The sequence below is a fragment of the Hylobates moloch genome, unplaced genomic scaffold (genome assembly GCF_009828535.3).
Source record: "Hylobates moloch isolate HMO894 unplaced genomic scaffold, HMol_V3 SCAFFOLD_10, whole genome shotgun sequence".
NCBI classification, from domain to species: Eukaryota; Metazoa; Chordata; class Mammalia; order Primates; family Hylobatidae; genus Hylobates; species Hylobates moloch.
This window is the reverse complement of record NW_026652285.1, coordinates 26359331-26382351: the sequence shown is the minus strand read 5'-3', so window position 1 is coordinate 26382351 and position 23021 is coordinate 26359331. Positions and strand designations below refer to the sequence as shown.

Genomic DNA, 23021 nt, shown 5'->3' with positions numbered 1-23021 from the left:
CCACATTCTTACTCGGGGGAGACTGATGAGAAACTGATTTTCTGTGGGCCAGGCTTCTTTGAATTAATCTCTAAATAACTCAGCTGTGTTCTCACGTGGCCTCTTGGGGAGATCCCACAGAACTGTTTGCAGTACTGAAACCACTGTTCAACTCTTTGGCAACTCCAGACACAAGAGATGGGGGGGGCTCTTTTCAGCCTTAAAACTGGTTGGCCTGGGTGGGAATTGGAACACCATAACTTGAGCTTGCTCTCTTATGATTCTCATCATGATACTCAGTAAGCATCCATGTGAGACACCACCCAGCCCTTTCTGGGGACAGAGTACCATGCCCTGAGCAGGCAGCCTGATACTCCTATTTGTTATTTGTCTATCTCTCTAGCTCATCTCTCAGGATGAGGCTGATCGACGCGGAAAGGTCTATGACAAATACATGTCCAGCTTCCTCTTCAACCTCAATAATGGTATGAAGTCTCTTTGTCTCTCCCAAGGTGTTCTTTTTTTTCTTTTTTTCTTTTTTTGAGACGGAGTCTTGCTCTGTTGCCCAGGCTGGAGTGCAATGGTACGATCTTGGCTCACTGCAGCCTCTACCCTCTGCCTCCCGGGTTCAAGAGATTCTCCTGCCTCAGCCTCCCGAGTAGCTGGGATTACAAGCACCTGCCACCATGCCCGGCTAATATTTTTGTATTTTTAGTAGAGACTGGGTTTCACCATGTTGGCCAGGCTGGTATCGAACTCCTGGCCTCAAGTGATCCACTCGCCTTGGCCTCCCAAAGTGCTGGGATTACAGGAGTGAGCTACCGCACCCGGCCCCAAGGTGATCTTTCTACCAGATTGCCCTTGCTGTAGTCCAAGTTTAGATCAGCTCCGAATCTTCCAGCAGATGCATAGAGCAAGGGGGCAGGATCACACTCGGGGATCCCACAGGCCATAGTGCCCTTGCTTTGGAAGAACCTCCATCTCTGGGTTCTGTTTGTAATAGGAGCACTGAGCACCTCTATCTGAGAAATCTCCCTACCCAGTAGATGAGAAGATCCATAATTCAAAGAGGGACCCAAAGGGAGTGCTCCCACACAAGGCTGAATTCTGAGGCTGCATGCTTTCCTCTGCTTCTGTTAGCACACTGGGCTTCAACATTCCCATCAGACTAAAGTGTTTCTGTTACCATCTAACTGATTTTAAATTCAGGCTGAGAAGCTGTGGAGTTGCCTGCCGTGCTTATGGTTTTCCTTGATTTACTTTATACAGATTTTGTAGTGGATGCTACTCGGAAAGGAAACAAAATTCGATTTGCAAATCATTCAGTGAATCCCAACTGTTATGCCAAAGGTGAGTCCCAGTGACCTGGGAGGTGGGGTGGGGGATGGATGCCTCTTTACTGTGATTTCCATCTGTTGTTGAACCTTTTCCTTAGCTGAGCTATTTTTTGTCCAAAGATAATCATGATTAATATCTGTTATCATTTTAGGCCCCTCTCAATCTTAGTTTTGTAATCTGCTTTTTTCAGTGAATACATTATAAACACTTTCCCACAAACATGATTTAACCAGCCCGAGCAACATAGTGAGACCCATCTCACAAAATAATAATAGGCTGGGTGTGGTGGCTTACGCCTGTAATCCCAGCACTTTGGGAGGCTGAGGCAGGTGGATCACTTGAGGCCAGGAGTTCAAGACCAGCCTAGCCAACATGGTGAAACCCTATCTCTACTAAAAATACAAAAATCAGCTGGGTGTGATGGTATGCACCTGTAGTCCCAGCTACTCAGGTGGCTGAGGTACAAGAATCGCTTGAACCCTGGAGGTGGAGGTTGCAGTGAGCCAAGATCATGCCACTGCACTCCAGCCTGGGCAACAGAGCAAGACTCTGTCTCAAAAAAAAAAAAAAAAACCCACTAATAATAATAATAAAGATAATTTTTCTGCCATAATAACAGATCTAAAAGCATAGAGGCAACTACCATATTGACTACTTTCAAATTCCATTTGATTCATGTTTTCACTGGGAATTTGGAGAAAATCAACCCAGAAGCCTACTGGTTATTGACTTGGAGTTGGGTAGGAACCTAGCCTCGGGTTTATCCTGTTTGCAGTGGTCATGGTGAATGGAGACCATCGGATTGGGATCTTTGCCAAGAGGGCAATTCAAGCTGGTGAAGAGCTCTTCTTTGATTACAGGTGAGGTGCCAGTAATGGTCCTTGGGATGTGGCCCAGGAATTGGAAAGAGTGGCCGTTGGAATAGATTTGGGGGCTCAGGGAGGGTAATGGGGATGGAGAGTCTCCCGGTGAACAAGGCTGTGTCACTTGCTCTGATACCTGGTGCCTTGCCTCAGAAGTGGGACCGTCGTAAACAGCTGTTAAGGAGTGGGAGGGGAAGTGAAACGGGAGGGGACTCCGCCTTATCAATCACAAAAGTCATGAGAGTAACCTGGTTCCTCCTCCCTGCTCTGGGACAGGTACAGCCAAGCTGATGCTCTCAAGTACGTGGGGATCGAGAGGGAGACCGACGTCCTTTAGCCCTCCCAGGCCCCACGGCAGCACTTATGGTAGCGGCACTGTCTTGGCTTTCATGCTCACACCACTGCTGCTCGAGTCTCCTGCACTGTGTCTCCCACACTGAGAAACCCCCCACCCACTCCCTCTGTAGTGAGGCCTCTGCCATGTCCAATGGGCACAAAACTGTCTCATTGAGAGGGGAGACAGAGGCAGCTAGGGCTTGGTCTCCCAGGAGAGAGAGTTACAGAAATGGGAGACTGTTTCTCTGGCCTCAGAGGAAGTGAGCACAGGCTGGGGTGGATGACTTATGCGTGATTTCGTGTCGGCTCCCCAGGCTGTGGGCCTCAGGAATCAACTTAGGCAGTTCCCAACAAGCGCTAGCCTGTAATTGTAGCTTTCCCCATCAAGAGTCTTTATGTCATTGGGGTGCAGGCAAACCTTTGTGGTCCTAAGACCTGGAGAGGACAGGCTAAGTGAAGCATGGTCCCTGGAGCCTACAAGTGGTCTGGGTTAGAGGCAAGCCTGGCAGGCAGCACAGATTGAACTCAGAGGTAGACTGGTCACCTTACTACCTCCTCCCTCGTGGCAGGGCTCAGACTGAAAGAGTGTGGGTTCTAAGTACAGGCATTCAAGGCTGGGGGAAGGAAAGCTACACCATCCTTCCTTGGCCAGAGAGGGAGAACCAGTCAGATGATAGTAGTTAAACGGCTAAGCTTGGGCCCAGGAGGCTTTGAGAAAGCCTTCTCTGTGTACTCTGGAGATAGATGGAGAAGTGTTTTCAGATTCCTAGGAGCAGACACCAGTGCCCCAGCTCCTCCAAAGTTCTGGCTTAGCAGCTACAGGCAAGCATTATGCTGCTATTGAAGAAGCATTAGGGGTGTGCCTGGCAGGTGTGAGCACCTTGGCTCACTGGATTTGTGGGTGTTTTCAGGCCTTCCATTCCCCATAGAGGCAAGGCCCAATGGCCAGTGTTGCTTATCTCTTCAGGGTAGGCAGGCACAGGCTTGGACTAGAGAGGAGAAAGATTGGTGTAATCTGCTTTCCTGTCTGTAATGCCTGCTGTTTGGAAAGGGTGAGTTAGAATATGTGTTCCAAGGTCGTTGGGGGGCTAAATTGCGCGTGTTTAGGCTGGCACCCTGTGTGCAGGGCACACTGGCAGAGGGTATCTGAAGTGGGAGAAGAAGCAGGTAGACCACCTGTCCCAGGCTGTGGTGCCACCCTCTCTGGGATTCATGCAGAGCAAAGCACTTTAACCATTTATTTTAGAAGGTCTATAGATTGGGGTAGAGTTTGGGCTAAGGTCTCTAGGGTCCCTGCCTAAATCCCACTCCTGAGGGAGGGGGAAGAAGAGAGGGTGGGAGATTCTCCTCCATTCCTGTCTCATCTCCTGGGAGAGGCAGAGGAGTGAGCTTCACACAGAAGAATTTCATGTGAATGGGGCCAGCAAGAGCTGCCCTGTGTCCATGGCGGGTGTGCCGGGCTGGCTGGGAACAAGGAGCAGTGTGTTGAGTAGAAAGGGCGTGGGCGGGTATAGATTGGCCTGGGAGTGTTACAGTAGGGAGCAGGCTTCTCCCTTCTTTCTGGGACTCAGAGCCCCCCTTCTTCCCACTCCACTGGTTATCCCATGAAGGAAGAAGTGGGGTTCCCCCTGACCCCGCTGCCTCTTACGGTTTGGTGTGGGACATGCACACACACTCACATGCTCTCACTCACCACACTGGAGGGCACACATGCAGCCCGCACCCAGCAACTCCTGACAGAAAGCTCCTCCCACCCAAACGGGCCAGGCCCCAGCATGATCCTGAAATCTGCATCCACCTTGGTTTGTATTCATTGTGCACATCAGGGATACCCTCAAGCTGGACTGTGGGCTCCAAATTACTCATAGAGGAGAAAACCAGAGAAAGATGAAGAGGAGGAGTTAGGTCTGTTTGAAATGCCAGGGGCTCGCCATGAGGAATAGGTGAAAAAAAACTTTTCACCAGCCTTTGAGAGACTAGACTGACCCTACCCTTCCTTCAGTGAGCAGAATCACTGTGGTCAGTCTCCTCCTGTCCCAGCTTCAGTTCATGAATACTCCTGTTCCTCCAGTTTCCCATCCTTTGTCCCTGCTGTCCCCCACTTTTAAAGATGGGTCTCAACCCCTTCCCACCACATCATGATGGATGGGGCAAGGTGGTGGGGACTGGGGGAGCCTGGTATACATGCGGCTTCATTGCCAATAAATTTCATGCACTTTAAAGTCCTGTGGCTTGTGACCTCTTATCTGAATAAAGTGTTAGAATCCATTTTGGCAAGTTGTGTACTGTGTGCTTTGGGGCTGGAAGGATCCAGGGATGGGGTCCGGGAGCAGGTCGGGCCGAAGCATCAGCATTCTGATCCCCACTTACCCACTGAGATCTGGGAAAGGGAGAGATGGGGGGGTCTGGCAAGAGCCAGTCAGTCAAGTCCCTGGAAGGTGATGCAAGGATTCTGAGAGTTCCTTCTAGAAATTCCTGAGCCCTCAGATTAGTTCCCTTAAAATCATCCCACTTATCCCCTAACCACGACGCCAGCTACCACACACAGACTGGGGCTCTGCCACTCTGCTTTATTGGAACGGCTCTGCGTCTGAGAGCACAGCAGGCTCAACCCTGCTTCAGAGTGGAGGCCGGACCAGGCTGGTGAGTGACCAGCAGGACTCATGACACTTCCAACACAGGAGAGGCAAACTACAGACTGTGGGCACAGCACAGCACAGGACAGCACAGCCAATTGAGCTTTTCTTTTATATATAAACAAATAATTTAAAAAATCGAATAATATAGAGAGTTTCTCTAGAGAGAGACTTTGCAACAAAAAATATGTATAAAGAATACGACCTCCTGGGTAAATGAAGCAGCATCTCTGAGCGGAGGAAAGAGGGTTCCTCATGCACTGGAGGGGGCGAAGCCTTTGGGCAGGCACAAAGGCCATTGCATATCTTGGAAAAGGGTGGAGGAGTAGAGGGCTGGCTAGTCAGGGTATCTGCATTATTTTCTCTACGTTGCAGGTTTTTTATGGCTTTGGCTAAAGCAAGTGAAGCAGCGGAGGTACTAAGGTGCTAAACTGAGGCCTCTTGGTCTCTGTGTACAAAAAAAAGGAGGGGGGCAGGGGACAGCCATCAAGCCCTCTCGAGCCCCCAGCTGAGTGGAAGCAGATGGAAGATCTTCGGGGCAGGGGGGAGGCTGGGGGATAAGGTTTAGCAGCCTCCTCCCCCCATACCCTCTGCAGCCCTGCACTCCCACACATCTGTCCCTGCTGATAGTGTCTATTGGAAGGGAGGCAGTTAATCTCCCCTACACTCTGTTGTTAATCCCTGACAGCAGCTGGGACAGAGATGGCAGGAAGGAACTATGTCAACCCCATGAGGCTTCTCTTTTGGGGCAGACAAACAGCCAGGAGCCTGGGGAACAGGGATGAGCAGGGCATTGGTTTAGGCAGTGAGGCTCGGCCACTCCCTTGGGTCCCATCTGTAGCTCTGCCCACCATACCTGACAGGGGGGAATGGGGGATATCCTCTGGATGAGCAGAGCCAGCTAAGAGGAGCCAAATGTCCCTGATAGGATGGGGGCGAGGCAGGACTTGGGGAATTTCAGGAGTTGGAATTGGTCCCAGAAGCCCTTCTGACTCATTCAGACCTGGACTCCTCCAGGATCTGGGGTAGGTTCTGATCCCGGGGGCCAGGGGCTGGGGCTGGAGTTGGGGCTGGGGCTGGGGCTGAGGCTGGAGCTTGGTTGGGAGCTGGTGTAGGGGTGGGGACATGGGCAGGGCCTGAAGTGGGTAGGGGAGGTTTGCTGCCAGGATGGTACTCGTGGGCAGCCTTGGGCTCATTGGTATGGTAGGAGCCCTTGTAGCGATGATTTTGCAGATAGAAGAGCACCAACATTCCCACCAGCCCCAGCAGCAGAAAGGCCACCAAAACTGAAAGGAAGAAAAGGGACAGTTCACATCTTTGGGATTTCACCTGTATACACACACACTCACACACACACCTGCACCAACATTCCCACCAGCCCCAGCAGCAGAAAGGACCAAAACTGAACGGAAGAAAAGGGACAATTCAGGGCAGATCTTTGGGATCTCACCTGTATACACACACACACACACACACACTTTTGGATTTCACCTGTATACACCCATAGTTTGGGATTTCACCTGTACACACACACACACACACACACACACACACACATTGTTACTTTTGGCCAAAAGCAAAATGTATGACACTCAGTTAGCTGTTTGGCCACATTAAACTCATCTCAAGTTTCTGGTAGGTTTGAATTCCTGGCTTACCCCTTGCCACTTCTGTTTCTAAGATTCTCTTTCCACATCCCTGGTAGTTACCCCAATTTCTCATCTCTCTAGGTGTTACTGTATCCCCATTTTCCCATCCCTTAGCTATAGCCCCATTTTAATATTTTATTTAAAAATCTGTAGCATCCTCAAACATTTAAAAATCTCTGCCCAGTTATATGGCACCTTCAGCATAGCCTGTCTCATCATCCTTTGTGCCATCGTGCATCTAGTGCCTTTGCCATCCTGCAGCCTTGGGGATCAGGGGCAGGGAAAGGATGCTGACAGTCAGAGGGTAGTCTTGGGAGGTCAGCTTAGTGATCAGTGCTACTCACAGCCTAAAAGTATGGCAACCCATCCTTCATCATGGTAGTAGGGGAAGTCTGGAGAGGAGAAAGCACCAGTTAGGAGATGCCTCCTCCATGTAAAGAATCATTTCTCTTCCCTGTCATCCCTCCCTTCCATCCTCTGTGTCCTGGGAATGTACCTGGGGGCAGATACCAGGGATCGAGCTCAGGTGGCACCTCTGAAACAAGACGCGGCATAGCTCCGCAATTAGATTCGGACAGTTCTCCCTGAACTCGAAGGGCCTCAGCTAGCTCAGCAGTCATGGGTCGAGGGGTTCGGAAGTGGGTCTTGAGGGGAGCCACATTATTGAATCGAACACCAGACAGGCAGCCCGAGAAACCTGGGGTGTTGTAGCGCTGGATCTCCGGGTCAATGACTCCTGTCTCTGAGAGAGAGGCAGGCCCAGAGAGAGGGACTTGGACCCAAAGGCCCTGCCACTCTCACTGTCCACAGGTTTCCCACTCATCTTTCCCACCGCCCTCACAGCCATTCCCAGGGCCTTCACTTTCCTTGAGGATCCAGGAACATACCCCACAGCTCCTTGCCTAAAACGTGTCCGCACCCGCAGCTTACCCATCACACGCCCTAGATACAAGGCCTTGGGTGAGTCCAACTGGCTGTCCACCAACAGTGAGAACTTCTGCTCTGTCAGTGGGAAGTAGTCCACCTGAGGTGGGGAGGGGGAGGGGGAGCGGGAGGGCGATGAGGGAGCGGGGACCAGAAGCAGATGCCTGTGGGCTGGACTGGAACTCTGTGGACCCTGGGAATATACTTGGGGGCAGATACTGGAGATCTCTCATTCTGTCCAAACTGGCGGTGCCAGCTGGGTGAGTCCTAGCTCAATCTGAAGTGGGCAACCCCTGGGCCTAGATGTAGGATTTGGTATATATATTTTTATTTTTATTATTTTATTTTATTTATTAAATATTTTTCTTTGTGAAGATGACGTCTTGCTATGTTGCTCAGGTTGGTCTCAAACTCCTGGCCTCAAGCAATCCTCCCACTTCAGCCTCCCAAAGTGTTGGGATTACAGGTGCAAGCCGCTGCACCTGGCCTATATATTTTTTAAAACCCAGGTTTTAAGCCCCGTCTTTGCAGCTTACCAGCGGTTTGACTTTGGGTAAACCACTTTACTTTCTTTATTTTTTTGAGATGGAGTCTCGCTCTGTCGCCTAGGCCTGGAGTGCAGTGGCACGATCTCAGCTCGCTGCAACCTCCGCTCCCCAGGTTCAAGCAATTTTCCTGCCTCACCCTCCTGAGTAGCTGAAACCACTTTACTTTCTGAGGCTCTTTACTGATTTGTAAAACACTTAAATAAGAATGCCTATTGTCTGGCTGGGCGCGGTGGCTCACGCTTATAATCTCAGCACTTTGGGAGGCTGAGGCAGGTGGATCATCTGAGGTCAGGTATTCGAGACCAGCCTGACCAACATGGAGAAATCCTGTCTCTACTAAAAATACAAAACTAGCTGGGCGCTGTGGCGCATGCCTGTAATCTCAGCTGCTCAGGAGGCTGAGGCAGAAGAATTGCTTGAACCCAGGAGGCGGAGGTTGCAGTGAGCTGAGATCACACCATTGCACTCCAGTCTGGGCAACAAGAGCAAAATTCCATCTCAAAAAAAAAAAAAATGCCTATTGTCCTCTTGGAGCTATTGTGAGGGTTACATGAGGTGACACACGTGAAAATCCTCTATACATTCAAATGTGATCTACAAATGTTAAGTATTTGATGTTTTCCTGGATGCCACAACGGAGATCATGAGCTTATGATCTGAACTGGCTCACCTCCCTCTGTGCATACCTGGATGAAGAGGTTCCGGTAAACACGGGTGATATTGACGCTATGGGGCTGGCCATCGGTCACCGGTCGAGTGGTTAGCTGGTACACATAGGGACTGGTGCCCAGCTGATATCGCAGCTGAAGGGTCCCTGTGGGGTGGGGAGAAGAAATTCGGGGTCTCAGGCCCCATGACCCCTGTCTTCTAACAGCACGTGGGTCCTTGTATTTGTGAATCAATAGGAGAATTAGGGGCACTGGGGTGAAGCTGGAGTGGGGTGAGAGAGCCCGGGAGAGCTTACCATCATCCTTGATGAGCACAGCCATGTAGTCACGAACAAAGGAACTGACGTAGAGCAGGACAGCAGGTGCAGAGCTGGTGCTGAAGCTGAAGGAGACCTCCTCTCCCGTAACATTGTAGACAGGCCCACGGTAACCAGGCACAGGCCGACCAGGCCGGGGGTAGTCGGGCAGGCGGTACCCGGGGCCATGGTAGCCAGGCACATAGCCCGGAGTATCATAGCCCGGGATGTAGCCAGGCTCATAGCCTGGCACCGGCCGGCTCAGCATGTGGGAGAACTCCCTGGCTGCAGAGCGCAGCGCTGACTGTAGGTTATAGCGCATCCAGGTGCCCGGCTCAAAGAAACCACCGATATCTGCAGGTAGAAGCAGGGAGGTTAGGGCCTCCACACTGCTCACTCCCCAGTTCAGAGGTTTTATGTCATCCATACACACATCCTGAGACTTACTTCAGTTTCTGCCACCCTCACAACCCTCCATTTACTTTTAGGTCCCCTTGAGCCCCTCTGTCACAGAACAGAATCTTACAGCCATGGGAAACTTGAGATCACCTGATCCAACCCCTGCATTTTACAAATGGGGAAACAGGCTCAGAGATGAGTAGTGACTTGCTTAAAGACACACAGTAAGGCCAGGCACAGTGGGCTCATGCCTGTAATCCCAGCACTTTGGGAGGCCGAGGCAAGCAGATCATCTGAGGTCAGGAGTTCGAGAACAGCCTGGCCAACATGGCAAAACCCCATCTCTACTAAAAATATAAAACTTAGCTGGGTGTGGTAGTGCATGCCTGTAATCCCAGCTACTATAGGAAGGCCAAGGCAGGAGAATTGCTTGAACCCAGGGGGCAGAGGTTGCAGTGAGCCAAGATCATGCCACTGCACTCCAGCCTGGATGACAGTGAGACTCCGTCTCAAAAAAAAAAAAAAAAAAAGACACACAGTAAGGGGACAGCCAAGATTAGAATGGGGATATCCTGACCCCATGTAGTTATGTGCCACTACTCACACTTCCAAACCACCACCAGAAATCTGTTGGTCCCTAAGTCTTATATTTCCCTAGTCCCCCACACTCCTCCCACCAGTAACTCACCTGCCCATATATCCTCCCTACAGGCCAGCCTTAGGGAGGATGCAGTCTTGGTATGTGTGTAGGATCTTGCTATGGGGAATGTCAAGGCTCACCTTAACCAAGAAGCGGGTCATTGACATGTTTTAGGAATGCAGCAATCATCAAATACATTGACAAGGGAGTTCACCTGTGTTACCATGGTGATGGTGGGAAGATGGAGAAGCGATTTGCTTTTTTTTTTTTTTTTGTAGACACAGTCCTTGCTGTGCCCCCAAGGCTGGAGTGCAGTGGCATGATCATAGCTCACCGCAACCTTGACCTCCTAGGTGCAAGTGATCCTCCCACCTCAGCCTTCCGAGTAGCTAGGCCTACGTGTGCACCACCATGCCCAGCTAATTAAGAAATTCTGCCAGCCGTGGTGGCTCATGCCTGTAATCCCAGCACTTTGGGAGGCCGAGGTGGGTGAATCACCTGAGGTCAGAAGTTGGTGACCAGCCTGGCCAGCGTGGTGAAACCCTGTCTCTACTAAAAATACAAAAATTAGATGGGTGTGGTGGTGCACACTTGTAATCCCAGCTACTTGGGAAGCTGAGGCAGGAGAATCACTTGAGCCCGGGAGGCGGAGGTTGCAGTGAGCTGAGATTGAGCCATTACACTCCAGCCTGGGCAACAAGAGCGAAACTCAGTCTCAAAAAAAAAAAAAAAAAAAAATTTTTTTTGGCCAGGCGCGGTGGCTCACGCCTATAATCCCAGCACTTTGGGAGGCTAAGGCAGGCAGATCACAAAGTCAAGAGTTCGAGACCAGCCTGGCCAATGTGGTGAAACCCTGTCTCTACCAAAAATACAAAAATTAGCTGGGCATGGTGGTGCACACCTGTAGTTCCAGTTACTCGGGAGGCTGGGGCAGAAGAATCGCTTCAACCAGGCGGAGGTTGCAGTGAGCCGAGATCATGCCACTGCACTCTAGCCTGGGTGACAGAGTGAGATTCCATCTCAGAAAAAGAAAAGAATTTTTTTTATAGAGACAGGGTCTTGCCATGTTGCCCAGGCTGGTCTCGAACTCCTAGCCTCAAGCAATCCTCCCACCCTGGGCTCCCAAAGCATGCTTGGTGATTTTGAGCTCTTTTTGCACCAGCTATCTATACCATCCCTTCCTTGTCCATGCCTTTGGAGTCACCCATCATCTTCAACTGCCTGACTCCCCAAACTCAGAGCTCAGGAATCCAGGGACAACTCTAATTTTCCATGATGTGGGCTTTACATGCTATTTCCTTCCCCACCCTCCCTACATCCCATTACACGCTATGGCTCCCTCTTGCCCCATAACCAGCAGCACTGACCGTGGTTGCAGTATGGCCCATCAAAAGCCGTGAGGTCACAGTCACACGTGTAGTAGCTATAGCGCTCCACACAGCGGCCTCCATGGAAACAGGGGAGCCGGGGGTGGGCACAGTGGCCTGTGCAGTTGGGTGAGGTCCCCTCAGAGGCATTGGCACGGCCCTCCAGGTTCAGAGTCACTCCGTTCAGACGCATGGCCCTCAAGCAACCCACAAAGGGGCGTCTCTTAAGCTCTGCAGATCCTGGGAAGGGTAGGCAACAGGTCAAGAAATGGAGGCAGAGCCAGAGACAGGATGAAGTATTGTAGTTGGAAACGGAGCCAAGGGGGCTGGAAGAATAGAATAGGATACAAAGGCCTGGAGGGACAAGTGAGACCCTGGCTTGCTCTGAAGCAGAGGGGCCTGGCACCTAAGACAGGAGGCTCCTGGAAACAAGGCGAGCAGCCTTGGAGGGTGGGGAGGTAAAGAGGCTTCAGACTTGCCTCTGGGTTGCTGCTCACCCACATAGAGGGGCTGGTCATATTCCATCCAGATGTAGGTCTGCAGCGGCATAGGCCGCAGAACCCAGGGCCGGTGATCCACTCGGAGCCGGGCCTGCTTCACGTTGATTTCAGCCCGGACCAGGTGCCACTCGTCGTCATTGAACTCAAAGTCGTCTGAGTGTACTGTGAGGTTCTCATCCCCATTCCCCACATCAAAGGCGAAGACCACATCCCGGGATGCTGGACAGTGTGATGCGGGGTGGGGGAGAAAAGGACTCAGACCTACAAGACCCTTCATGGATCCTTGCCCAATACAACCTCTTTCCCTCACCTCTTTGGAGCTTCTTGAATATCCCTCCAATTTGTCCGTAGCTTGTTACCAACTGCTTAAAACCTCGTACCCTTAGTCTCTCCCCACATCACAGATCCCTGAAGCCAGCTTCCCAGCCTCACTTCCCAGGCTAGAAGCATGGCTAATCACTGGTGAGAGGGACTCGAAGGTCCAGCTTCCTTATGCACAAGGAAGGGGCTTAAGGCCAAGAGAGGCCAAGTGAATGCCTAGGGTCACCCAGCCAGCCATCAAGACCGAGTGAGGGCTAGAACCCAGGGTATCTCAACCCTTCCCGTGCTGCCTGTCAAAAGGGCATCTGCCCTTGGCTCCAACCCCAGCCTGCACCGGCCCATGTCTCCCCAGACAGCACTTTCATCTACCCCGAGGCCCTCCCACAGTCTGCCTGCTCACTGTTGAGTTCCACCCGCACATAAGGTCGGCGCCACTGGCAGTAAGGGCCCCCCATATTCTCTAGGAAGACTCCCGAGGGAGCAGAGGTCCTGAAGTAGAAGGAGACATCCAGACTGTGGTTGGCACGGATTGGGGGGAAGCGTAGTGCAGCCCCGGTGTGGAAGGAAATGGTGTTCCAGGAATTTCCTAGAAAAGTAAATGGAGGAAGGTCTCGTCAGCGAGATTGGAAGGTGGAGGAGGAAGAGAAGTTGGGGGCAGGGAAGGTCGGGCAAAGGGGGAGGGTTTGAGGTGACGGAGGGGAGACTAAGGAGTGGAATGAAAGAGGAGCCAGGTGCAGAGGGGCAATGAGATCCCATCACAGCAGGAGCTGGGGGTCAGGCACCCCAGCTAGAGACCCCCAGTGACTCATGCGACCTAGATTTTGGAAACTGGAGAGTCAGCTCTGGGAGGGCACACAAAAGGGGACTGCCACTCACGATCGCCATAGCAGCGCAGAGGCCTCAGGAAGAACTGGGCCTCGGAAGTGGAGCGGTTCGTATCCCCTATCACCACCTGAGTGACAGGCAGATGGTCCACAAAGGTCAGCAGTCCCTTGTCAGTTCTCCTGTGGGGGCAGGATGCCATGGCTCAGCCCCAGCCACTCAGCTCCCCCCACTCCCAGAGTCCTAAAAACCCTGTCCCTTTGCCCCCTCACCACTGGGGCTGGTCGGCATCACAGTTGCAGTACAAGGCAGGGTCCACACAGCTCCGGTCCAGACCACAGGCACAGCGCTGGATCCCAGGCTGGGAGCCTCCCCAGTAGAAGTGCTGCTCCTCATTTCGGCCAATCCAAAAGCTGTAGGGGTAGCCTCCTGGGGAAGAGGTGCAGGCAGCTTCCAGGCCCTGTCCCTCCATTAGCCTCTGGGCTCCTCTCGCCCTTCCAACCAGTTCACACGCCTCCTTCAATCTTCCAACCCAAGGCCCCAGCTGGCTCTCTGGCTTCCTTCTCCCAGGCCCCCATTGGTGTCTCCTCCAGTTCCACCACCTCCCTGACCCCAGCCCTAACCTGCAGTGTTGAGCAGCCGGGAATTGTAGCAGGAGAATTCGATCCACTGTTCACAATGCTGGGAAGCATTGGCAAGGGCACTGACTTCCTCCCAGGATGCATTCCAATACTGGATAGCCCCCAGGAATGGCCGCTCCATGCTGGAACCTGTCACTCGAGTTGTCCACAGCCTGTCATGCCGCACAACTGTCCACGCTCGGTTCTCTGGGAGACAAGAGGGGACAGAGCTTTGGCTGGAGTTGGGCATTCTCTACCCATCTCCCTGCCCACCTCCACCACCGCTGCTGCAACTCAGAGCCACTGAATGTGGCCAGCAGCTCCATTCCACCTCTGCCCTGGGCACTCTGCATTGTAGGCTGGAAATAAGATAACTGGAATGGGTAAGGAAGCTGGGATTTACTTTTTTTTTTTTTTTGAGATGAAGTCTCGCTCTGTTGCCCAGGCTAGAGTCCAGTGGCGCTATCTCAGCTCATTGCAACCTCCACCTCCCAGGTTCAAGCGATTCTCCTGCCTCAGCCTCCCGAGTAGCTTCCCAAAGTGCTGGGATCACAGGTGTGAGCCACCACGCCTGGCTTGGGATTTACTTTTAAGGCTAGGTTACAAATCCCTCAGTATCCCCTTCCCTTCTGTCCTCCTTTACCCTCACCTGTTTAGTCTAACTGGCCCCCACCCACCACTCTATCCTTCCCGGTTCTCTCCTCACTCCCTCACCACCCATCAGAGACACTTACCTCGGATATCACAGTACACTACAAATGGCTTCAGGGGACCACTGCCATCAGGATCAATGGTGAAGTTTCCAGAAGTTTTCCCACTGAGCCGATAAGCCTCACAGGATTCCTTATACAAAGCTGGCAGATAATAGGGTGAGACAAAGGCAATTAGAGAGTTAGAGGGCTTGCCAGGTGCGGCGGCTCGGGCCTGTAATCCCAGCACTTTGGGAGGCCGAGGTGGTGCATCACCTGAGGTCAGGAGTTCGAGACCAGCCTGGCCAACATGGTGAAACCCCATCTCTACTAAAAATACAAAAATTAGCTAGGCATGGTGGTGCGCACCTGTAGTCCCAGCCACTTAGGAGGCTGAGGCAGGAGAATCGCTTGAACCCAGGAGGCGGAGGTTGCAGCCAGCCCAGATGGCACCACTGCACTCCAGCCTGGGCAACAGAGCAAGACTCTGTCTCAAAAAGTCCAAAAACAAAAAGAGAGAGGGCTGGAAGGGCCATCCTCACCATCTCTAGCAGCCTGATGATCCCTAGCAACCTTCTCCTGACCTCCCTTGTCCCTGACTCCCCCCATACCACATCTGGCTTACGTGTGTGGCAGGTCTCTCCCTTGTAGCCTGTCAGTTCGCAGTAGCAAATGAAGTCATCCCAAGACTGGTAGCAGCGTCCATCATGCTCACACATGTTAGGGCTGCACCTAGGGAAGGGGTCAGGACCAAGGGAAGTAGGCTTACTGGGAGCTAGAGAGTGGGGTCTGATCCCTGTAAGCTTCACTCCCAGCTCCTTGAAGCCCCAGAACCCGGTGAGACACACCCCGCCTAGCCAGCCGGCTATAAGCGCAGATGCAGGGGCACTAGGCAGTTCTCGGGGCTCAAGTACTACTATTCCCCCTTCCCTTCCGAAAACATCAAAACATGCCTTATTCTACCCCCATCATCCCCCTAGCACAAAAAACCCCTCTAGGACCAAAAGCAGATATGTCATTTCCATCCTGAGCATGTATCACCTTAAGGGAAGAAATAGGAGGTAAAAGATCAAAGAAGAATCATCCCCAAGCAGGGGACTAAGGGGCAGAGACAAGGAGAAGGGAGATTATTGAGAAAGGCCATTCCTACTGGGAGACCAGGGAAGAGGGCTTTGGAGGGGTCGCCTCTTGTTAGGGGCTTCTGGGTACCTATCAGTGATGCCACATGTATCAAAGAGGACCTCAGCATAGAATCCAAGCCGCCGGCCCTCCACCAGAGTCAGGTTGACCAGTTGACCATCCACCTTGAGCAGCTCCATGCAGCCATGGAATGCCGTCTGGTTGGAGTGGCAGTCCCATCGACTGGCTGGCTTGGGACAACCTGGAGCAACCACCCCTGTGAGACCCTCCCCAGGGGAGACCCCAAAGACCCTCCCCCAGGGAGATGCCAAGGGGGAGCTAGACATAAAGGAAGAAAGGGGGCTACAACCAAAGTGTAGAAGGCAATGACCTTCCACTCCCCAAGGCCCCAGAGGGGAAAGAGGGCTTGATCCCTCCAAAATTCTCCATGTGGCCCCATCTGGGTGGACTTAGATGGAGACTTCCCACCCAGAAACATAGGTCTGGTCAGGTTGGCCCCCACTTACCCCCAAAGAAATATGAGGTCCCTGTCCGGATCAGCAGTGGGTATGAGACCCTGACCTCTGCCCCCTCCACATCATCAATACTGATGACTGCATGGTTTTCCTGTGCCACAAAATTCACCTCGTGCCAAAAGCCGTCATTCAGTCGGTACCCTGGACAAGAATGCATGATGGTGTGGGTGGAGGGAAGCAGCAACTATGCTAGAAGAATGTCCTGAGTGGGGAAGCAGCAGCCCCACTGTGTCCCAGTAGCAGCCTGTGTGCCCCCGTGATTACACTTCTCACACCCAGTGGAGACCTCTCTGAATGTTTCTTCATTATCCATGACCCAGCAACTGCCACAGAGTCTGCACAGTTATAAATGAGTAACCAAATCTCCAGGGGCCCTCTGGAACTGGAGAATACCAGGACTCCCAGGCTTCCCCCTTCTCCAAGAATACTTAGTCCCTCAGATCCACCTCCTCACTGCCTCCAGCCACTCCCACCTTTTCCCAGTACCTTGGGGCCTCCTGCCCTGCCCCCTTCACTCCCTCTCCCCTCTCCAGAATGTAAAGGCCTCAGTCCAGGCCTACAACTTTCCCGGGATCCTCTACACTTCTCTGCTTGTGCCTCCCCCGAAACGCCCTCACCAGCAGCGAACTGAAGCTTCTTTCGGCCGCTCTGCGCGATGGACACGTTGACCTGCCCTTCGCTAAGCGTCAGCTCCACGTGGCCCAGCCCGTCCCCCAGACGGGAGAAAAGGAGAAGCCCGGTGAGGTCCCAGGTGCGGAAGCGAAATGAGACTGCCAGGCGGCCGCGGCGTGGGAAACCGGGCACTTGAACGAAGTTGTGAGGGCCTCCGAAGTTGATAGGGTGCGGTACAGGGTCCAGGCAACGAAAAGCCACCTTACCCTAGGGGCAAAAGTGAAGACGCATCAACACCCGTGAGCCGCCTCTGCCTCAGCTTGGAATTCAGTTTTCACACTGGTCTAACACCCTGGTCACCGCCCTCCTTCGGTGTTGGCGGGGATGAGATCTCCAACCACGACATGACCTCTTCCCCTCCAAGCTCGTCCATCTGTGGAGGGGGCCCCAACCCAGTGGGCCCTCGGAACTCTGCTGGCTTGCTCTCGCTGATCTCCACCGTCTGCGACGTGACCGCTTCTCTCCTTCCAGTATCGAGAGGCAAATTTGGACCACAGACCTGGCTCCTGCCAGCTTCCCGACAGAGCTCCAGAGTCGGAGAGGGGTGAGGGGGGCATATCACAGAAGCCATCGGTTCAAGTCCCTACTCAGCCACCGTGCAGCCGCACGACCCCTGGACAAGCCACTCCCTGTCTCTGCGCCTTACGTTCCTCATCTATGAACTAAGAAGGTGACTGGACCCGACCACTGCTTCTTAACTAGGGGCCTGCGTGGCTCGTGCACCTCGAGTGAGACCCGCTCCCCTCCCAACTTGAGCATTTGGCTGGGGACAGAGGGATCCTCGGCTTTTATCTGATGCTCAATATCTCCTCCCGCTCCACCTCTTTGCTTTCCACGAGGCTTTGGTATCCTGTCCTCCCAGAACCCCCTTCCCACTGGCCTCGAAGGTGATCCGGGAATGGCGCCGCACGGCCAGGTCTGCGATGTTGACGCGGTTGAAGATTACGTTTTCTATGCAGCCACGGAAGTTATGCCGATAGGCGAGGTTCTTCCGCGCGGCGCCCACCAGACCTCCGATGAACATCTGCAGGAGGCGTGGGGAATGAGGCCTCTTGGGCACAGGAGCGCGCCTGCCTTTCTCGCGCGTCCCCACCGTACGCTTTCCCAAACGCCAGGTGGGGCTTTGTAAAAGACTTAAAACACACATTTCCCCAGTGTCGGTACTATAAAGCTCGCTAGGCCTTTCAAGGCTTGAGTTCAAGCTATGACTCCAACACAAATCGGCTGCACGCCCTTGGGCAAGACAATTAGCCTGCCTGGGATTCTTATCTGCAGATGGGGTCAGGGTCTTTAACAACTCCACAAAGTTGTCGGAGGATCCAAGGGAACAATTTTCCTACCTTGCCTAGTTCCCAAAATCTGGATTTCCAAACTCCATCTCATTAGTTCTGAAATAGTGCCTGGGAGTCTGCATGCTAACAGCAACAACACCCACCAAAAAAACAAACAAACAAACAACAACAACAACAAAAAAACAAAAACCAGGCCTTTTTCTGGTGAGCGGCAAGTTTGCCAAGGGCTGCTAGGATATTCGGGAATTGGAATGCGAGGTCTTTAAAAAAAAATTTTTTTTGAATAGAGGTAGGATGTCACTATGTTGCCCAGGTGAGTCTTGAACACCTGGCCTCAAGCAATCCTCCCACTTCAGCCTCCCAAAGTGCTGGGATTACAGGCATGAGCCACCACCCACAGCCTGAATGCGAGGTCTTACCTCTGAGAGAGAGAGAAAGAGAGAAAGGGAGCGACCGACCTGCACTCACTCATCCAGCATCTACGCTACCACGAAATAGCACCTCCCCAGTCTCTCACCTCAGTGTCCAGGTTCAGCCTCTCGAAGTCTCCATTGAGAATAAAGCGCTGCACATAGCCGTCCAGTGTGAAATTTACGTCGCGGCCAAATCGGTCCACCCGCACGTAGTGCCAGTGCTGGTCATTGAGGACTCCGCCTGCGCTCACGGTGGTGTGACCTGGTCTTGGCTGGATAGGGCTGCTGCCTGAGGGTGGGGCAGGACAGAGTGAGACCTCAAGCCTGGAGAACTCCATGGAGTCCAAGCTCCTAGGCAGAGCAGCAGCGTGTAACAAAGCCCAGGGCAACCAGGGAGAGTGGGCGAATAGATCAACAGCCATTGGCTAGTGTGTGACAGGGTAAGCCATTTAGCCTGGCTTCCTGTCTGTAAAACTGGGAACACATGAGCTGCTTCTATTTCATGCGCGGGTGTTATGAAAAGCTAATGAGATACAATGTGTGTGTGTGTGTGTGTGTGTGTGTGTGTGTGTGTGTGTGTGTGTGTGTGTGTGTTTACAAGGAGGGAACTGAGGCTCGGAAGTGCCCCATCCAAGGTCACATCTCTGTGTAGTGGTAGAGCTGAGACTGGAATCCAGTTCTCACTCAACTCCAGTGTTTTGCTAGCACCAAATGCTACAAGAAAAGGGCAGTTTGGTCCAGGCCTTAGAGAAGTGGAAGACCAGGCTTGAGCGCGGATGCGCGGAGGAGGTGCCGCGAGGGGGCGGTGAGAGAGCTTCAGGGGTTGGCCTCGCATTGCACCCGGTCGCCGAGCTCACCCAGGCTCATGTGCAGCAGCAGGTGTGCCCCCTCCAGCTCGAGCGTCACGTAGTCGCCCTGGGCGCCCTCGGCGTGCAGCAGAAGCCCGTCCTTCTCCTCGGTCTTGAAGCTGAAGGCGAACACGTCCCACAGGCTTCGGCTGACCCCTCGCGGGAAGCGATACGAGATGGCATCGTCGCCGTCGAAATAGAGTATGTCGGCCTCTGCGCAAAGGACCGTAGGTGGGCCGGGGACTGGGGAGGCTGTCTGTCTCCCGGGCCCCCTCTGAGCTCTCTGCACGCTTACTGTATGGGCAGCCATAGAGGCCGAGCCTCAGGCCGATCTTGCCGCGTGGGTTCCAGGCCAGGGGCACGATGCGGATGTAGCGCGCAGTGAAGTGGTAGTGCAGGTCATGGCGCACCACCGCCGACTCGTTCACGTTACCAAAGAAGGTCTGCGGGGGTGGGGGAGAGTAGTAACCACGTCCCACCCTCTGCTTCTTTTTTATTTTATTTTTTGAGACAGAGTCGCGCTCTGTCTCCCAGGCTGGAGTGCAGTGGCATGATCTCGGCTCACTGCAACCTCTGCCTCCCGGGTTCAAACAATTCTCTTCCTCAGCCTCCCAAGTAGCTGGGATTACAGGCGCCCGCCACTATGCCTGGCTAATTTTTTTGTATTTTTCGTAGAGACGGGGGTTTCACCATGTTGGCCAGGCTGGTCTTGAACTCCTGACCTCGTGATCCACCTGCCTTGGCCTCCCAAAGTGCTGGGATTACAGGCGTGAGCCACTGCGCCCGGCACCCCTCTGCTTCTTTCACCATATCCTCCCAGCCCACAACTTTCACACCCAGGCAATCTCGACTTCTGGAAAGTAAACACTCCTTGGTCTTCCCTGCTTGGCGGCTTTGCCCGCACAGTTTCCATAAAGTGTCCTCTCCCACAATCCTATTATTTCCTCAGACCTGAAATCAAATGTCACCTCCTTAGGAAGCCCTCCCAGGTTTTACCCTAAAGTGTGTTAAACCCTGTGAACCGAGTGTTTCGCGCATGTCCTAAGCTGACAGTCCCTCTGGACAGAGTCCCTTGAGTGGAGTCACTGTTCCTCGTCGGAGCCCTCACCACCGCCCCCTCCATTTTCCCAGAGGCTGGTGCCCGGCCCAGAGCCCGGAGCAGAGGAAGCTCCCCAAGTGTTACCGCCTTGGCGCCCAGAATACCGAGTTGTGCCCTCGCTGGTAGAACGGTGTCCAGCTGTCCACTCGGTCGCCGTAGAGCAGCATGTAACGTGTGACCCAGTCCCAAGAATTGAAGGAGCCCTGTGTGGCCACGGCCCGGATCCGGTGCTTCTTCATTAAGTCTATCTGGAGCCAGGGATTCGGATCCCCAATCCGTGGTGACCACCCGCTTATGCCTATAGAAGGGACAGGAGCTTTAACCGGCTATCCCTCTCCCCGAAGTCCTCCGGAGGCCCCCACCCTTCCGCGGTGCGCTGCCAGTCCGCAGCTGATGTTCCGCGGAGCTCACCGTGCAGCCTGGCGAATCGCGGCGCAGTAAGGAGACTGTAGTAGGAGGAGGCGCCCAGGGAGCGTGCATACAGGGGACCCACCAGCTCCTCGTCGCAGCCGTCTAGGGTAGGGAAACCGACATGTTAGTCAGCCCTGGCCCCTCCCAGACCCTTCCAAAGGCCGGCCCACTTAGCGACCGAAGCTTCCCCTTCTGTGCCCCCAACCCCCACCCCCAGAGGCACACCCAGCCCTACCTTAAAGCCATCTATTCAATCCTGGCTGCAGCAACGGCTGCATGCTCAGAAGAGGCTGCCTTCTCCTTCTAGGGAAACCCCTGGGCTACAACTATAGGCCCAAGGCCAGACCCTCCCTAGCTAGCCCAATACCTGCCCTGGTTTAGTACTTTCCCAAACTCAATCCTAAACCTCAGCATCTTCCACAACCTAAGTCAACCCAAGACACCAATCCAGCTCCAACCCTAGCCTCAATCCGACTCGGCCCCCAAAACCTGCACCATCCCCAAATACAGGCCTTGCACCCAACCTCAGCCAGTCCTAGCACCATCACCAGCTCCAAGTCCAGCCTTAGCATCAGTCAGGGGCACCAGCTCCTGCTTGGATCCCTGCCGCAAAACCCAGCCCCAGCCACAAACCCCAGCCCTAGCCACAAACCCCACCCCTTGGCCAGCTCCAAAGTCCAGCCTCAAGCCCTGGCGAAACCTTAATCCTAGTATCGGTCACCAGTATACACTTATCCCCCAGCCCCCTATCCTCAAACCCAGGCACCAGCTCCTGCTTGGATCCCATCTCCAAATCCCTGCCCGCTGACTTCATCCTCGCCCCGGAGCCCAGCCCCAGCCCCGGGCGCGCGCGGCAGCCTCAGAGCTGCAATGCGGAGCGCGGGGGAGAGGCAGGAAAAGATGAGAGCCAGCGGGCGCGCGCCGGCCGGGAAGGACCCGCGACCACCCAGCCGCAATGCGGTTCGGGGCAGCCCTGCAGGCTCTGGACTCCTGGGCCCAACCCCACTTGCCTCCAAGCCCAACACTCACAGTAGCCCCAGCCCTCGGCTCCTGAGACCGCGGCGAGCAGGATGCAGAAGAGCCGGAGACGCATCATGCAGGGCTGACGGTCCCGGCAGCCGCCTCCCTGTGAACGGCTCCGGCTAGGGCTCGAGTTCTGGCTTGGGCTCCAAGCTCTCCTCCTGGGGTTTGCAGCAGACCGCTCTCTCCTCCTTACCCACCCCTCCCTCCCTCTCTCCTTTCGCCCCCAAGCGCTCTCTCTCTCTCCTCTCTCTCTTTTCTCTCTCTCCTCTCTCTCTTTTCTCTCTCTCTCTCTCTCTCTGTGGTTCCTGGTCCTCCGCTCTTCTCTCTCTATCCTCTCCTTTCCACCCTCTCTCCTCTCACCTCCCCCTTCCCCAGCCTCTGTCTCCTGGCACGCGCTGGTTTCCCGGACCCCGCGCAAGCGCGTGCCTCAGCCCTGCTGCGAAAAGGCGGGGGTAGAGAGCCTCTAGCCACCGGAAAAACCCCAAGAAACCCGAGGCTGCCCGGGACTAGGGCCACAGGGGTGAGGGCAGGGAACCTAGAGCCAGAAGCATCCTGAAAATTTCAAGAAAAGGGAGGTGGTTGGCGGGGAGGGGTGCCTGGAAATGGAATGAAGGGTAAGTAAAAGAATCAAACATTTTCTGAAGGTAAATTATGCTCTAGGAGTAGTGCTGGGCACTGTGAATTTAGCATTTTTGCCCTATGCCACTTTGCAGATGAAAAACCTCAGGCTCAGAGAGGTCAAGAAACGTAGTCAATATCACACAGCAAATGATTATATTCCGAAGCCCGTTCTTTCTTCCCTGACAAAGACAGTAAATTGTTTTTTCTTTCTTTCTTTCGTTCATTCTTTTTTCTTTCTTTCCTTCCTTTTCTTTCTTTCTTTCTTTCCTCCTTCCTTCCTTTCTTCCTTTCTTCTTCTTTTTTTTTTTTTTTTCGTAAAATCCAGATCCTGCACAAGAGGGTAAAGTCTTTTGGAGGAGGTGGAATGGGAAAGTGACCCCGTAGACCCTAAT

The 23021-nt window shown here is 53.5% G+C and overlaps 2 protein-coding genes across 7 annotated transcripts in view; one reads left to right on the top strand and one right to left on the bottom strand.

The window, feature by feature from the left end:
* The window catches only part of EZH1 (enhancer of zeste 1 polycomb repressive complex 2 subunit), a 46157-nt gene extending 41067 nt beyond the window's left edge, over nucleotides 1-5090 (top strand). For 3 of the 5 annotated variants that reach the window (XM_032163711.2, XM_032163708.2, XM_032163709.2), the window contains 4 exons: nucleotides 383-464; nucleotides 1249-1329; nucleotides 2093-2177; nucleotides 2457-5089. In XM_032163711.2, the coding sequence (XP_032019602.1) occupies nucleotides 383-464; nucleotides 1249-1329; nucleotides 2093-2177; nucleotides 2457-2517 (309 nt within the window). In that variant the 3' untranslated portion in view covers nucleotides 2518-5089. Of the gene's footprint in view, nucleotides 1-382; nucleotides 465-1248; nucleotides 1330-2092; nucleotides 2178-2456 lie in introns of all 5 variants that reach the window. The other 2 variants (XM_032163710.2, XM_058444810.1) reach the window with 1 other exon arrangement.
* Nucleotides 5091-5245: 155 nt separating this feature from the next.
* CNTNAP1 (contactin associated protein 1) lies at nucleotides 5246-22992 on the bottom strand. 2 transcript variants are annotated; one of them, XM_032163706.2, is made up of 24 exons: nucleotides 22015-22992; nucleotides 20986-21087; nucleotides 20679-20872; nucleotides 19771-19918; nucleotides 19485-19688; nucleotides 18732-18916; nucleotides 17803-17946; nucleotides 16868-17129; nucleotides 16242-16391; nucleotides 15805-15976; nucleotides 15221-15327; nucleotides 14641-14760; nucleotides 13910-14113; nucleotides 13559-13715; nucleotides 13341-13468; nucleotides 12865-13050; nucleotides 12141-12362; nucleotides 11644-11883; nucleotides 9238-9591; nucleotides 8960-9087; nucleotides 7732-7825; nucleotides 7298-7543; nucleotides 7146-7193; nucleotides 5246-6438 (listed from the first exon to the last, which is right to left on the bottom strand). In XM_032163706.2, the coding sequence occupies exons 1-24, from the start codon at nucleotides 22079-22081 to the stop codon at nucleotides 6146-6148; spliced, it is 4155 nt and encodes a 1384-aa protein (XP_032019597.1). In that variant the 5' UTR covers nucleotides 22082-22992; the 3' UTR covers nucleotides 5246-6145. The 2 variants fall into 2 exon arrangements, with proteins under 2 accessions (XP_032019597.1, XP_032019598.1); XM_032163707.2 differs by lacking the exon at nucleotides 22015-22992 and adding an exon at nucleotides 21221-21594.
* Nucleotides 22993-23021: the final 29 nt, after the last annotated feature.

What these genes read in the sequence shown, in the direction of transcription:
- CNTNAP1 (XM_032163706.2), bottom strand. Translation starts at nt 22,081, where the DNA reads ATGATGCGTCTCCGGCTCTTCTGCATCCTGCTCGCCGCGGTCTCAGGA. An exon ending in ACCAGCGAGGGCACAACTCG is followed by an intron (nt 19,919 to 20,678) that starts GTATTCTGGGCG and finishes CCACCCCCGCAG; the next exon opens with ACCTTCTTTGGTAACGTGAA. An exon ending in GACCTCATATTTCTTTGGGG is followed by an intron (nt 15,977 to 16,241) that starts GTAAGTGGGGGC and finishes TGGTTGCTCCAG; the next exon opens with GTTGTCCCAAGCCAGCCAGT.